At 42.4% G+C, this 14,773-nt stretch overlaps 1 protein-coding gene across 1 annotated transcript in view; it reads right to left on the bottom strand.

Moving 5' to 3' along the window:
• The window catches only part of DNAI1 (dynein axonemal intermediate chain 1), a 241,688-nt gene that overhangs the window by 64,423 nt on the left and 162,492 nt on the right, over nucleotides 1–14,773 (bottom strand). The window contains exon 20 of the mRNA XM_073611715.1: nucleotides 3,348–3,533. Coding sequence (XP_073467816.1) covers nucleotides 3,348–3,533 — 186 coding nt within the window. The remainder of the gene's footprint in view (nucleotides 1–3,347; nucleotides 3,534–14,773) is intronic.

Here is a 14,773-nt window from a genome sequence, read left to right on the forward strand (position 1 = left end):
TTTACATGAAATTATTTATATTCATTTAAATAAAAAATATGTTTAGATGGAGTTTCTGTTGAAAGGACGCTTGCTGCTAAAAACAGGGTTGTACCCAATCATATCTTAAGTTTGTCACAATTTGGCTACAACTTAAAGCAGAAGCTCCCAATGCCTAGTGCACACATAAAACTGACCTTTGCTTTAGGTCCAGGCTGAAGAACACAATATCTGTAGGTTACTAATATAACAGTACCGGCCTATGAAATGTCTCTGGTTCTGGTGAACTACAGGACGACTGTGACAAGGCGATGGTACGTACAGATGCCCTAATGCTATGTACACACGAGCGGACTTCTCGTCGGACTGAACTCCAAAGGACTTTTCAATGGAGTTCCGACGAAACGGACTTGCCTACACGCGATCCCACCAAAGTCCGATCGGTTCGAACGTGATGATGTACGACCGGACTAGAAAAGGAAGTTCAATAGCCAGTAGCCAATAGCTGCCCTTGCGTCGTTTTCGGTCTGTCGGACTAGCATACAGACGAACGTTTTGTTCGATAGGAATTGAGTCTGTTGGAAAGATTTGAAACATGTTCTATTTCTAAGGTCCGTCACATTTTTTGACAAAAAAGGTCAGATGAAGCCCACACACGATCGGAATGTCCGATGGATTCGTTCCATCAGACCTTTTCTGCCGGAAAGTCCACTTGTGTGTACGCGGCATAAAGTGCCTACCATTATCTTATACTGTAATCCTAGTGTATAAGAGGTGTTCTAATGACAGGTTCACTTTAATTATCACTAGATGTCCCATGATCATCATATGCAGCCGGACCAGGACAGACCATTAATATCATGCTGGAATAAAATGTGTGTTACGGTCAGGCTGGGAAGCGAGTCAATGCCACCTTGGGATGAAAGTCACCCCGGATCTCTGGGCATCAAACCCGACAGGTCTGCCACTCTGATGAATGTGAGTGAACAGTTCAGACTAAGATGTCTCCAGGTGATTGTATAAACCATTTCTCCAAATTATCACATAGCCATGATGAATGTTCCGTGTCAGACCTCCACTAACCTGTCATTACTTACCACCAGGCTGACCTCACATCGACACAATAAAAGACAACAAAATACCAGCAGAACCAATAAAGGATGCCAAGCGGCTGAGAGTGTCTGTGCGAGAAATGATGAATGAAGAGGAACGTTTACTGGAAAGGAAGATGAGAATAAAAGGAAACGTGTGTGTGTGTAAACTATATTACCAAAAGTATTGGGACACCTGCCTTTACACACACATGAACTTTAATGCCATCCCACTGGGATGCCATTAAAGTTCACGTGTGTGTAAAGCTAGGTGTCCCAATATTTTTGGTAATATAGTGTACCTGCACACTAGTACTATGCTACCTTGTTCCAGTGCTGACAGAGAAGGGCAAACAAAGATGCTGTGCAGGCACCCATAATCCTCCTTATCAACCAGTGATGCAAGCAGCTGACCCACATGATACCCTAAGTCAGTGATGGTGAACCTTGGCACCCCAGATGTTTATGAACTACATTTCCCATGACGCTCAACTACACTGCAGAGTGCATGAGCATCATGGGAAATGTAGTTCCAAAACATCTGGGGTGCCAAGGTTCACCATCACTGCCCTAGGTTATATTACTGCACAATGAAAACCTGTGACTTTGTGTAACAAACAGGAAGGATGATCCACTTGCTGGCTTGTTGACAATTTTGTGGATCATTTGGGGCAATTTTTAGGCATTTTACCGAGGCACCCTTGAAGGACCCAGAAGACACCCTGGTTGAAAAACGCTGGTTTAAGGGTTCTATCCACTTCAGCAATAAAAGCTTAACATGAAATTCTTTCATCACAGGGATATGGCAAAAAAAATATACAAAAGTAAAAATGTGAGTGCCACTTAGGTTAGAGTTATAGCCAACCGCGATGAGCACTGTCCAGGAGCGGAGCTCATCCCAGCTCCAAGTTTCAATGTGTCAGGAGCAGTGGCGTCGCTAGGGGGTGGCTTTTGGGGCTATAGCCCTGAATCTGGGGCCCATACCCCAGAGTCTCTGCAGGGGTCCCCAAGGGGAGGGGAGGCTCTCTGGGGACCCTGATGTAAGTGGGGGGCTCTCTGGGGACCCTGATGCAAGGGGGAGGATCTCTGGGGACCCTGATGCAACGGGGAGGCTCTCTGGGGACCCTGATTTTAAGGGGGAGGCTCTCTGGGGACCCTGATTTTAAGGGGGAGGCTCTCTGGGGACCCTGATTTTAAGGGGGGCTCTCTGGGGACCTTGATTTAAGGGGGAGGCTCTCTGGGGACCCTAATGTAAGGGGGGCTCTCTGGGAACCCTGATGTAAGGGGGAGGCTCTCTGGGGACCCTGATGCAAGGGGGAGGCTCTCTGGGGACCCTGATGCAAGGGGGAGGCTCTCTGGGGACCCTGATTTTAAGGGGGGCTCTCTGGGGACCCTGATTTAAGGGGGAGGCTCTCTGGGGACCCTAATGTAAGGGGGGTCTCTCTGGGGACCCTGATGCAAGGGGGAGGCTCTCTGGGGACCCTGATGTAAGGGGGAGGCTCTCTGGGGACCCTGATGTAAGGGGGAGGCTCTCTGGGGACCTTGATGTAAGGGGGGCTCTCTGGGGACCCTGATGTAAGGGGGGCTCTCTGGGGATATATATATATATATATATATATATATATATATATATATATATATATATATATATATATATATGCACAGACACGTATATTGCTGTATATACAGGTGTATGCCCGCCCAAGCGTATGACTTTCTTTACTACGCTGCTATGGGCTCTAGCCCCAGACCTTTGGAGACCTAGCAACACCCCTGGTCAGGAAGAATGTCCGTGAGCAGCACCTCATGAAACAGACCCGTGTGAAAGGATGAATGTCAGTTTTAGCCTATTCTCCGACCAAGGCATGCCTCCCATCGCATTTCGCTCAGCCCCATGGGGAACCCATGATTAAGCTCTGAAACTGGAGGCGTGGCCTGGCCAGAGCCCAGGCTGAGGCAGGCTGCCATTCATTCTTTTACATGGGTCTGTTTCATGAGGTGCGGCTCAGGGACACTTCTCCTGCCACATTAAAAACAAGGCAAGTTTTGCTCTGTTGGCCAACAGTCACCAACTATTGGCTCACATGGCTAGGCCGGTTAGTGAAGTTTGTTCAGCTGCTGCCTCCAGACAACTAACTAGCCTAACTCTGTCCCTACATAGTGAGAGGCCTCATCCTTTTTCAGGTACTTACAGCCTCCCAGGAACAAAACCATGGGAAAGGTCAAAGGACCAGATCCTTAGAACATTTATTAAAAATAATAATAAGGATGTCTTACCTTTGGCAGTTTGCGCAGGTTTGGCGACAGCTTCAGACAACTGACATGTCCGCGGTCATCTCCGACAATAATTACCGGATAGACGGGGTTGAACTCAATGTGAGTCAGTTTGGTCTTCTTCTTGGCCACAATAGCCTGCTGACAGATGGCTTCATACTTATTGATAGACAGATCAAACACATGGACCTGCAAAGACAGGACAGGAAATCAGCAGCGGCCAAATCTACGCTGGCCAGCTTCACATTATAATTGACACTTGGAGAACATGCCATGTCTGCTGCTCTGGCTGTACTAGATGTAGGAAAATGATGGGCCTGTTCACAGTGTGTGTTCAGCATATAACATTGACATACACGGAAGGCTGATCAGAGAATACATTATATACTGTGTATCTCACTGACCACAAGCCAATGGAATATTGAATCTACTGGCCACCAGGACACAGTATTTCTAACCACTTAAGGGCCGGGCCTCTTTTTGAGATTTATTGTTAAAAACTGTTTTTTTTTGCTAGAAAATTACTTAGAACCCCCAAACATTATACATTTTTTTTTCTGACACCCTAGAGAATAAAATGGAGGTTGTTGCAATACTTTCTGTTACACCGTATTTGCGCAGCGGTCTTACAAGCGCTTTTTTTTGAGAAAAATACAGGTTTTTTTAATTAAAAAATAAGACAACAGTAAAGTTAGGCCAATTTTTTTTTATATTGTGAAATATAATGTTACACCGAGTAAATTGATACCCAACATGTCACGCTTCAAAATTGCGCTCGTGGAATGACGACAAACTTTTACCCTTAAAAATTTCCATAGGTGACTTTTAAAATATTCTACAGGTTACCAGTTTTGAGTTACAGAGGAGGTCTAGAGCTAGAATTATTGCTCTCGCTCTAAGGATCGCGGCGATACCTCACATGTGTGGTTTGAACAACGTTTCCATATGCAAGCGCTACTCACGTATGCGTTCGCTTCTGCGCGCGAGCTCGGCGGGGCGGGGTGCTTCTAAAACATTTTTTTTTTTCTTATTTATTTTACCTTTTATTTTTTATTTTTACACTGTTTTTTTTTTTAATGGTTTCACTTTTATTCCTATTACAAGGAATGTAAACACCCCTTGTGATAGAAATAAAGCATGACAGGACCTCTTAAATATGAGATGTGGGGTCAAAAAGACCTAAGATCTCATATTTACACTAAAATGCAATAAAAAAAAATTGTAATTTAAAAGAATAATTTTAAAAAAATGGCCCTTTATGAGCTATGGGTGGAAGTGATGTTTTGACGTCGCTTCCGCCCTGTAATGTTATCGAGACGGTTGGGGGCCATCTTCCCCTCACTTGTCTCCATACCCACATACCCCATACCCACATACCCGACGGTTCTGGTAAGCGGCGGAGGGCACCGAAGCACCGAAGAGGAGGGGCAGGAGGGGGGGACCCACCAACGATAAAAGTGGTCTTGCGGCGAATCCGCCGCAGAGACCACTATTATCAGAAACCGGACCGCCTGCTGAAGAAGAGGATAACGGGTTATGGCGACTAGCTGCTGCCATAACGATATTCCTCTTCAAACTTAGGATGTATATCGGTGTGTGGCGGTCCGTAAGTGGTTAATACACTTACCCAAAGGACAGTCTGTATATACTGTATATTATATGTGTCAGATGGGAACAGATTCTTTTCCTTTCGCTGCCATAGCCATTTTTTTTTTTTTTGCAAACATGCTTGAAAAATCATTTTAGTCCTGAAGATTACATTATTTAAAAAAAGTTAATTTTAGTACACACAAACTTAAAGCGGGGGTCCACCTATCTATCTTTTTTTTTTTTGAGTTCATTCACAAACTTTTCTTCTCAGCATTACATACTCACATATTGTGTGTAATATGTCCGCCTGTGTCAGATTTCGTCTGAAAGAATAACTTATATTATTCACTGCAGGCGGTTTCCATCTTCATTGTGGGCATTTGAAGCCCACAAGCATTTATTTCCTGGATGTGGTAAATGCTGTGCTCCCAGCATACACCGCTTGTTCCCGCACATGCTCAGTGGCATCCTGGGAAGCCTGAGACTAGCTCCCAGGAGTCTGGGAGAGGCTAGAAACACGCCTACTCCCACGGGAGGAGAACCAGGAAGTGCAAAAAAGAATAGAAAAATAAAAGGTAATTACGGCGATTTAAATTTTTTTAAACGGCATGTCAGCAACTAGGCAAGGAAGAGAATACATACAGATATTGTTCAAAATTTGGGTGGAACCCCACTTTAATAAATTATCAAATTTTTTGGGTAAAATATAAAAGACGAGGTTGCACCAAGTAAATAGATACCCAATATGTCAAACCTTTAATTTGTGTGCGCCCGTGAAACAATGACAAACTTCAGCACCCTATATTTTTCATAGGCGACACTTTTAAAAGCCCCCTATGGGTCATCAGTTTAGTGTTACAGAGGAGGTCTGGTGCTAGAATTAGTGCTTTTACTCCAGCGTGTGTGGCGATATGTAACATGTGTAACGCAAACAACATTTTCATGCGTAGGCGCCCCCCGATGCGTGTGTTTACATTCGTACATGCTATACGCACGTAAACCTTGAAACCTTGAAAAAGTATTCATACCCCCTTGAAATTTTACACATTTTGTCATGTTACAACCAAAAACTTAAATGTATTTTATTGGGATTTTATGTGATAGACCAACACAAAGTGGCACATAATTGTGAAGTGGAAGGAAAATGATAAATGGTTTTCAAATTTTTTTAACATATAAATATCTGAAAAGTGTGGCATACATTTGTATTTAGCCCCCTTTACTCTGATACCCCTAACTAAAATGGAACCAATTGCCTTCAGAAGTCACCTAATTAGTAAATAGAGTCCACCTGTGTGTAATTTAATCTCAGTATAAATACAGGTGTTCTGTGAAGCCCTCAGAGGTTTGTTAGAGAACCTTAGTAAACAAAGAGCATCATGGAGGCCAAGGAACACACCAGACAGGTCAGGGATAAAGTTGTGGAGAAGTATTAAGCAGGGTTAGGTTATAAAAAAAATATCCCAAGCTTTGAACATCTCACGGAGCACTGTTCAATCCATTATCCGAAAATGGAAAGAGTATGGCACAACTACAAACCTACCAAGACATGGCCGCCCACCTAAACTGACAGACCGGGCAAGGAGAGCATTCATCAGAGAAGAGCCAAGAGGTCCATGGTAACTCTGGAGGAGCTGCAGAGATCCACAGCTCAGGTGGGAGAATCTGTCCACAGGACAACTATTAGTCGTGCACTCCACAAATCTGACCTTTATGGAAGAGTGACAAGAGGAAAGTCATTGTTGAAAGAAAACCAAAAGAAGTCCTGTTTGCAGTTTGTGAGAAGTCATGTGGTGGACACAGCAAACATGTGGAAGAAGGTGCTCTGGTCAGATGAGACCAAAATTGAATTTTTTTGCCTAAAAGCAAAAGCTATGTGTGGAGGAAAACTAACAGTACATATCACCAGGGGCGTCCGGAGGGGGGGGCTGGGGCTGAAGCTCCATTTTTAGCCTTGAGTGGCAAGCACCGGGACCGATCTGATCCCGAGTGCGGCTGAGTGCCGCCGAGTGTGGCCGAGTGCCATAGCAGGTCCCACCTTCTGGAGCCTGCAACGCCTATGATGGACGTCCCACTGGTCCAATGCCGGGACCGCGGGATGTGTGACGTCCATCATAGGCGCTGTAGGCTCCAGAAGGCGGGAATTACAATGCGGCCGCCATGCCACATCCCCTCGGCGCTCGGGCGGGCGGCTCTCCTCTGACTGCCTGCTGTGACACCGCACACACCACGGCTGAGCTGAGGTAGGTCAGACAGTGTATGAAAATGTCCGTGTATGTAGGTCAGGCAGGTCAGTGTATATAGGTCAGTGTAGGTAGGTCAGTGTATGTAGGTCACTACTGTCAGTGTATGTATGTCAGTGTAGGCAGGTCAGTGTAGGCAGGTCAGTGTAGGCAGGTCAGTGTACGTAGGACAGTGTACGTAGGACAGTGTATGTAGGTTACTACCATCAGTGTATGTAGGTCAGTGTAGGTAGGTCACTATCGTCAGTGTATGTAGGTCAGTGTAGATAGGTCAGTGTATGTAGGTCACTACCGTCAGTGTATGTAGGTCAGGTAGGTCAGTGTGTGTAGATCAGGTAGGTCACGGCCCAGCCAAAAAAAAAGCCTGTGTCATATAAACCCCCCCCCAGTCAGAGTTGATGGGAAGATGGATGGAACCAAATACAGGGCAATCTTAGAAGAAAACCTGTTAGAGTCTGCAAAAGACTTGAGACTGGGTTGGAGGTTCACCTTCCAGCAGGACAACGACCCGAAACATACAGCCAGAGCTACAATGGAATGGTTTACATCAAAGCATATTCATGTGTTAGAATGGCCCAGTCACAGTCCAGACCTAAATCACATTGAGAATCTGTGGCAAGACTTGAAAGTTGCTGTTCACAGATGCTCTTCATCCAATGTGACAGAGCTTGAGATATTCTGCAAAGAAGAATGGGCAAAAATGTCCCTCTCTAGATGTGCAAAGCTGATAGAGACATCCCAAAAAAGACTTGCAGCTGTAATTGCAGTGAAAGGCGGTTCTACAAAGTATTGACTCCGGGGGGCGCTATACAAATGTACCCCACACTTTTCACAAATGTATTTGTAAAAAATTTTGAAAACGTTATAATTTTCCTTCCACTTCACAATTATGTGCCAATTTGTGTTGGTCTATCACATAAAATCCCAATAAAATACATTTACATTTTTGGTTGTAACAGGACAAAATTCTTGAAACACAAAATAACTGTCAATCTCCCTCGGTCTGGGGCTCCATGGAAGATTTCACCTCGTTGAGTTTCAATGATCATGAGAACTGTGAGGAATCAGCCCAGAACTACACAGGAGAATCTTGTCAATGATTTCAAGGCAGGGAGGGTAAAAAAGGCCAGAAGGCCAAACGCTGCGCTAGAAATAGATATGTTATGCTTGAAATAAATCAAGTAAAAAGAGCTGCCAGCACCAAAAGTCTGCAATACAAAACCCAAAATCATAAAATGAAATACAGGTGCAGCGCTACTATCATACAATTGATATTCCCAAAAAAATAACACAAAAGAAAAATATTGACATCCTGAAATTGTGAAAACAGTCTAAAAATAAAAACTAAAGTGGAGTTCCAACTTCCAAAAATTAAAATATCTGTGAACTAAAGAGAGAAAACTGTGAGCGTTAAATCACCGATATTGTGCTAAAAAAGATGAATAAAACACTCCAAAATACAATAGGCAATAAAGCATAAATATAAAGAAATACATATGGAATATGCATTAAAAGGGGAATGAAGTATTTAATCTCAGAACCATAGGTGAAAGCAATCTAGATTTGAAAAACAAAGGCAAAGTTCCAATGTGAGAAGCTGAATAAGTCCCAATAGTCTTGCAAAAAGGAAATTAGCCAGTGAATATTCCAACAAAACAGGTCGTGATGTAGGATCCCTCATCCAAAGAAGCTGAACACCCGAAGTGAGTATGTATTCTCCTTACCGACTGAAAAGACCAATGAATTGGTCTCACCAAGCCCAGGGAATTCGGTCCCCCAAAAACCTATAGGATATCTGGGGATGCTTGATCGATATCACTCAAAAGACATAAAAGCAGAAAAGAGCTCCCATAGTGTAGTAATTGAGTAAAAATCTATTAGGCTCAAGATTATTGCACTTACAGAATGTAGCTTAATAAACGTGGTATATCACACAGCATCACAATGAATCCAAATGGTGCATCTCCTGAGGCTTCCTCTGCTCGCTGTCCGCTGTAAACCATCACCTTTGAAGGGGAAAGCGTGATGACGTCAGTAATGCAGGCTCCCCCTACGCGTTTCGTCACAATAGGACATTGTCTGGGGATTGGCTGCTGTAACTGAGTCATCACGCCTGTCATTTGAATAGTGCCGCGGCGCCATCTTTCCTAAGGGCTATATGGGCACTAACAATGGAAACATGATTTATTTCAAGCATAACATATCTATTTCTAGCGCAGCATTTGGCCTTCTGGCCTTTTTTACGCTCTTTACCTACTCGATACCAGAACGTTGCAGCTGAAAGGTCATCATGGACATATTTGATTATAGATCCCAGCACAATATTAATACTGAAGGGGTCTTTGATGGGAATATCGAGCAATCCGATGAAACAGGCGGATTGTTCCTCAGACTCAAAAACCTGTTGGTCCGTGAGTTACACACTGGTTTGGATGTGGCATATCTTGAACAATGTGTCGTGCAAAAAATGGTACCACGCAGTTTAAGGTGGGAAGTGAACCCCCAAAAAGGTGAAAATGATTTGGAAGGGTGGTTTGTGTACGTTAATGAGACTGGTGTCAGCTTTCTCCAATTTTTATTGGCTAAGAAACACAATAAGCTCAAATCTCTTAATGAAGAAATCACCTTGGTGAAAAATAAATTAGGGCCGTATAAGGAACAGGACATGTACAAAAAAAAATCTGACCAATTGAGACTTTTTCTTGAAAAAGAAGATCATGATCAAAAAAATCAAGAAAAATAAGAAATATAATTGCGATCTCGCTGATTATTCCAATAAGGTGGTTTTCAAATGGCAGATTAAGGTTGATGACCCTATGGAAGGTGAGGAGGGAGTTTCACACCCCACATCTGCACCTTTACAGTCTCTCCCTCTCCTATCCTCTGATGTACCGTTATCCGACACATCTTACAACAGAGGATGTAATGGACAAAAGGGCCAGACAGTGCAGATTAATCAGAGAGGTTATATCTCTGTTAAATCAAATAATAAAAATAAATATAAAAACGAAGGTAACCATTTTCGCCAACAAGGTGTTTCTCACCGACAAAATGGCTCATTTGTCAAAAATACTGGAAGGGTAGGCTTCCACCCTATGTAAATGATTATGATCATCAGCAACAAAGGGAATATAGAGATGATCTCAGAGACTTTACTAATAGCTACAGTATGGGTGTTAACAGACAGACCCCTAGAGGTAATCAAATGGGTTTTAACAGACAGACTCCTACAGGCAATCAAATTCCTCTTCAAAATAGATTTTCTCCCCTTTCATACTATCGAGATGATAATTTTGAGGCTGAGTTTGTTATCACTAGGCATCCGAGCCAATTATCCAATTATCCGTATCAATTTTCCAATTAGACAAAGACAAGATCAATTGGAGTCCAATTCGGACTTTGGGAGAATGGAACAATCACGTTTTTTTCCCATGGGCAACAACAGATCCAAAAGAGGACACGAAGAAAGAGAGGCATCAGAGGGGGGAGGAGGGTCAGGTCCAAAGAAAAGAAAACAATAAATATTAGTGGTGTATTTCAACTTGAGCTCTGTTTAACTCTCTCAAGGTGAACAAAGAGTTCTGAGTCAGGGACTTAAATTTGCACCCCCCCCATGCACTCAATAAATTTGAGACATTCATTGACGTCCATAAAGTCATCCATAAGATGAACATTAAAAGACATCTCTTGCTTAATCCTATAGGCAATCGGAGTCAACTAGCTGTTACTAGTAAATCTCATACTTTGATGACAAACAGGACACCTACTGTTAATTCTCGGAATGAGAATAATTTAGGTGGCCCCTCACCCGCTGTGGATGGTGGCGGAATTGGTATGGTCCACATTCTCCATACCAAGTTGTCTAATGCTTCGTTATTCAACCCTCCGGGCTTCGTGGCCCCGTCTGTTCAAATTTTTAAATAGATGGTAGTTAAGGACCCAGTGGCTCTTAAAATACCTAGATTTAGTAGTAATAATGTTTTTCAAATGAGTTTGAAACAGATTTGTGCATGTAACGATATTATTACCCCGTAGACAAAGGTGGTGGCATTGTTATTTTAAATAAAAGTGATTATTTGGAAGAGATGAATAGGCTCTTATCGGACAATATGACATATACCCAATTGGCTTCAAACCCTACAGCCAAATATAAAAGAGAGCTTTTATCCATAGTAGATAAAGGTTTTCAGTTAGGTATTGTCAACAAAAAAGAAAAAGCATATCTTGTACCTTCATGGCCGAGGATACCGGTTATATATTATCTACCTAAAATCCACAAGAGTCTGTCCAAACCCCCTGGCCGTCCTATTATCAGCGGTATCGACTCTGTAACAGCCAGAATTGGTAGATATGTTGAATAATTTTTACAGCCTTTGGTTGCAGCAATCCCCTCTCACTTGAAAGGTACATCTCAAGTTATTAAAATACTGGCAGATTGTGAGTGGAGTGGATTGGTTGTATTTTTGCTACAGCTGATGTCGCCTCTTTATATACTGTAATATCACATCAACATGGCTTGGAGGTGGTTAAATTTTATTTGGAACAAGACCATACCTTGACAACATTACAGAAGGATTTTATTGTAGACCTTTTGGTCTTTGCAACAAGTCAAAACTATTTCTGGTTTGGGGGCAATTTCTTTTTACAAACACGGGACGTTGCTATGGGTACTAAGTTCGCCCCGAGCCTGGCGAATTTATTCATGGCTTGGTGGGAACAGGAGGTAATAGACAAGGACCCCCCCGAGTGAGCTGCGCCTTTGGAGAAGGTACATTGATGATGTTCTTCTCCTATGGGAGGGTGATTTACCCTCTCTCGAGGCATTTTTTGTAAAACTCAACTCCAATGACAGAGGTATCTCCTTGCAGTATGAGGTGAGTGAGTCACAGATCCATTTCCTTGACCTCAACATCTTTGTCAGGGATGGATGTTTGGCTACCACCACCTACTTCAAGAAGACTGACCACAATGCCTTTATCCCATCAACTAGCTGTCATCATTCAGCAAGGCTTAACGCAGTACCTAAAGGCCAATTCCAAAGAATTAGGCGTAACTGCACTTCTATTTCCGATTACCAACAGCAAGCTATAGTTTTAAAGACTAGATTCTTGGATAAGGGCTATAAGGAGAAGGATATTGACGAGACCATTAAAAATGTTGGGGATTTGGATAGAGACCATATGATCAACGGTCCTAGGAGAGTTAATCAAGCGTTAGATAACAAATTTGGTTACTCCATGATCAATAGGTATTCCAATCATTATTCCATGAAGAAGATTTTTAACAAACACTGGAATATATTGAATAATGATAACATTCTAGGTCCAGCTATCCCTGACCGACCGGTAGTCATCTATAGAGGAGCCCCCTCTTTGCGTCATAGTATCGCTCCTAACGTTGTAGATCCCCCTAAAATGATCTCCTTCTTTCAAACAATGAAAGGTTTTTTCCCCTGTAGGAAATGTAATATCTGCCAGGTTAATTCCTTCAGAGGGAGAAAATGTGAAACTTTTCACTCTACTCAGACTAGATCTTATAATATAGAGTCTTTTATTACATACTCTACGGAGTGTGTAGTATATTTAATCCAGTGCCCATGTTCGAAACAATATATTGGACGAACCAAAAGAGCTTTACATGTTCGTTTGGAAGAACACGTAGGGAATATTAAACGTGGTTTTACTAAGCGTACCCTGTTCTTAGCCATTGACAAAATTCATCCCCATTGGAGGGGTACTAATAAGATCAGATCTATTTCTAGGCTTGAAACGAAGTGGATTTTTAATATGAGATCTTATGTACCCTTCGGCCTAAATGTTGATTGGGACATAAATTGTTTCCTTAATAATGCCTAGAGCCTCTCTTTTCTGTTTTCACTCTCCTTGTTTTTATTTTTATTTTTATAATCTTACATTTTTATATTATTATTTTTAATGATAAGGATGAGATAAATGATGGAGTTTGCATATTTAGCAAATTGTTCATACTATAACCTGTTTTTTAATTGCCTATTCTTTACCTATTTCTAGGTTGTGCATTCTCAATGTGCTAATCTAATTATATAAGTACATTATATATTTTAATTGTTTTGCACTTATCACAATCCTACGTTCGGTGTCTGATGTGGCTTCCGATCCGCTGTGACCTTTTATTAATATATTACGTTGCTATCTTGTTTAGCCACTAGATGGTGCTGGTATATATGCTGTCTCTTTAGCTTCCTCGTCATGTTCCGTTTATTTGGGCATGCCATTAGTCAAAATGGTGGTGCCTATATGTTTCCATCGTTAGTGCCCATATAGCCCTTAGTAAAGATGGCGCCGCGGCACTATTTAAATGACATGCGTGATGACTCAGTTACAGCAGCCAATCCCCAGACGACGTTCTATTGTGACGAAACGTGTAGGGAGGAGCATGCATTACTGACGTCATCACGCTTTCCTCTTCGGAGGTGATGGTTTACAGCGGACAGCGAGCAGAGGAAGCCTCAGGAGACACGCCATTTGGATTCGTTGTGATGCTGTGTGATATACCACGCTTATTAAACTACATTCTGTAAGTGCAATAATCTTGAGCCTAATACATTTTTACTCAATTACTACACTATGGGAGCTCTTTCTGCTTTTATGTCTTTTGAGTGATACCGATCCAGCATCCCCAGATATCCTATAGGTTTTTGGGAGACCGAATTCCCTGGGCTTGGTGAGGAAAATACATACTCACTTCGGGTGTTCGGCTTCTTTGGATGAGGGATCCTACGTCACGACCTGTTTTGTTGGAATATTCACTGGCTAATTTCCTTTTTGCAAGACTATTGGGACTTATTCAGCTTCTCACATTGGAACTGTGCCTTCCTTTTTCAAATCTAGATTGCTTTCACCTATGGTTCTGAGATTAAATATTTCATTACCCTTTTAATGTATATTCTATATGTATTTCTTTATATTTATGCTTTATTGCCTATTGTATTTTGGAGTGTTTTATTCACCTTTTTTAGCACAATATCGGTGATTTATTGCTTACGGTTTTCTCTCATTAGTTCACAGATATTTTAATTTTTGGAGTTGGAACTCCACTTTAGTTTTTATATTTAGACTGTTTTCACCATTTCAGGATGTCGATATTTTTCTTTGTTGTTATTTTTTGGGGAATATCAATTGTATGATAGTAGCGCTGCACCTGTATTTCATTTAATGATTTCAAGGCGGCTGGGACCATAGTCACCAAGAAAACAATTGGTAACCCGCTACGTCGTGAAGGACTGAAATCCTGCAGCGTCCGTAAGGTCCCCCTGATCAAGAAAGCCCATGTACAGACCCGTCTGAAGTTTACTAATGAACATTTAAATGATTCAGAGGAGAACTGGGGGGGAAGTGTTGTGATCAGATGAGAGACATCAACTCAACTTGCCGTGTTTGGAGGAGGAGGAATTCTGCCTATGACTCCAAGAACACCATCCCCACAGTCAAACATGGAGGTTGAAACATTATGCTTGGGGGGTGTTTTTCTGCTAAGGGGGGGGGGGGGGGAGGGGGCACGTACCATCAAATCTTGGGTGAAAACCTCCTTCCCTCAGCCAAGGCATTGAAAATGGGT

The sequence above is a fragment of the Aquarana catesbeiana genome, linkage group LG01, assembly GCF_042186555.1.
Source record: "Aquarana catesbeiana isolate 2022-GZ linkage group LG01, ASM4218655v1, whole genome shotgun sequence".
NCBI classification, from domain to species: Eukaryota; Metazoa; Chordata; class Amphibia; order Anura; family Ranidae; genus Aquarana; species Aquarana catesbeiana.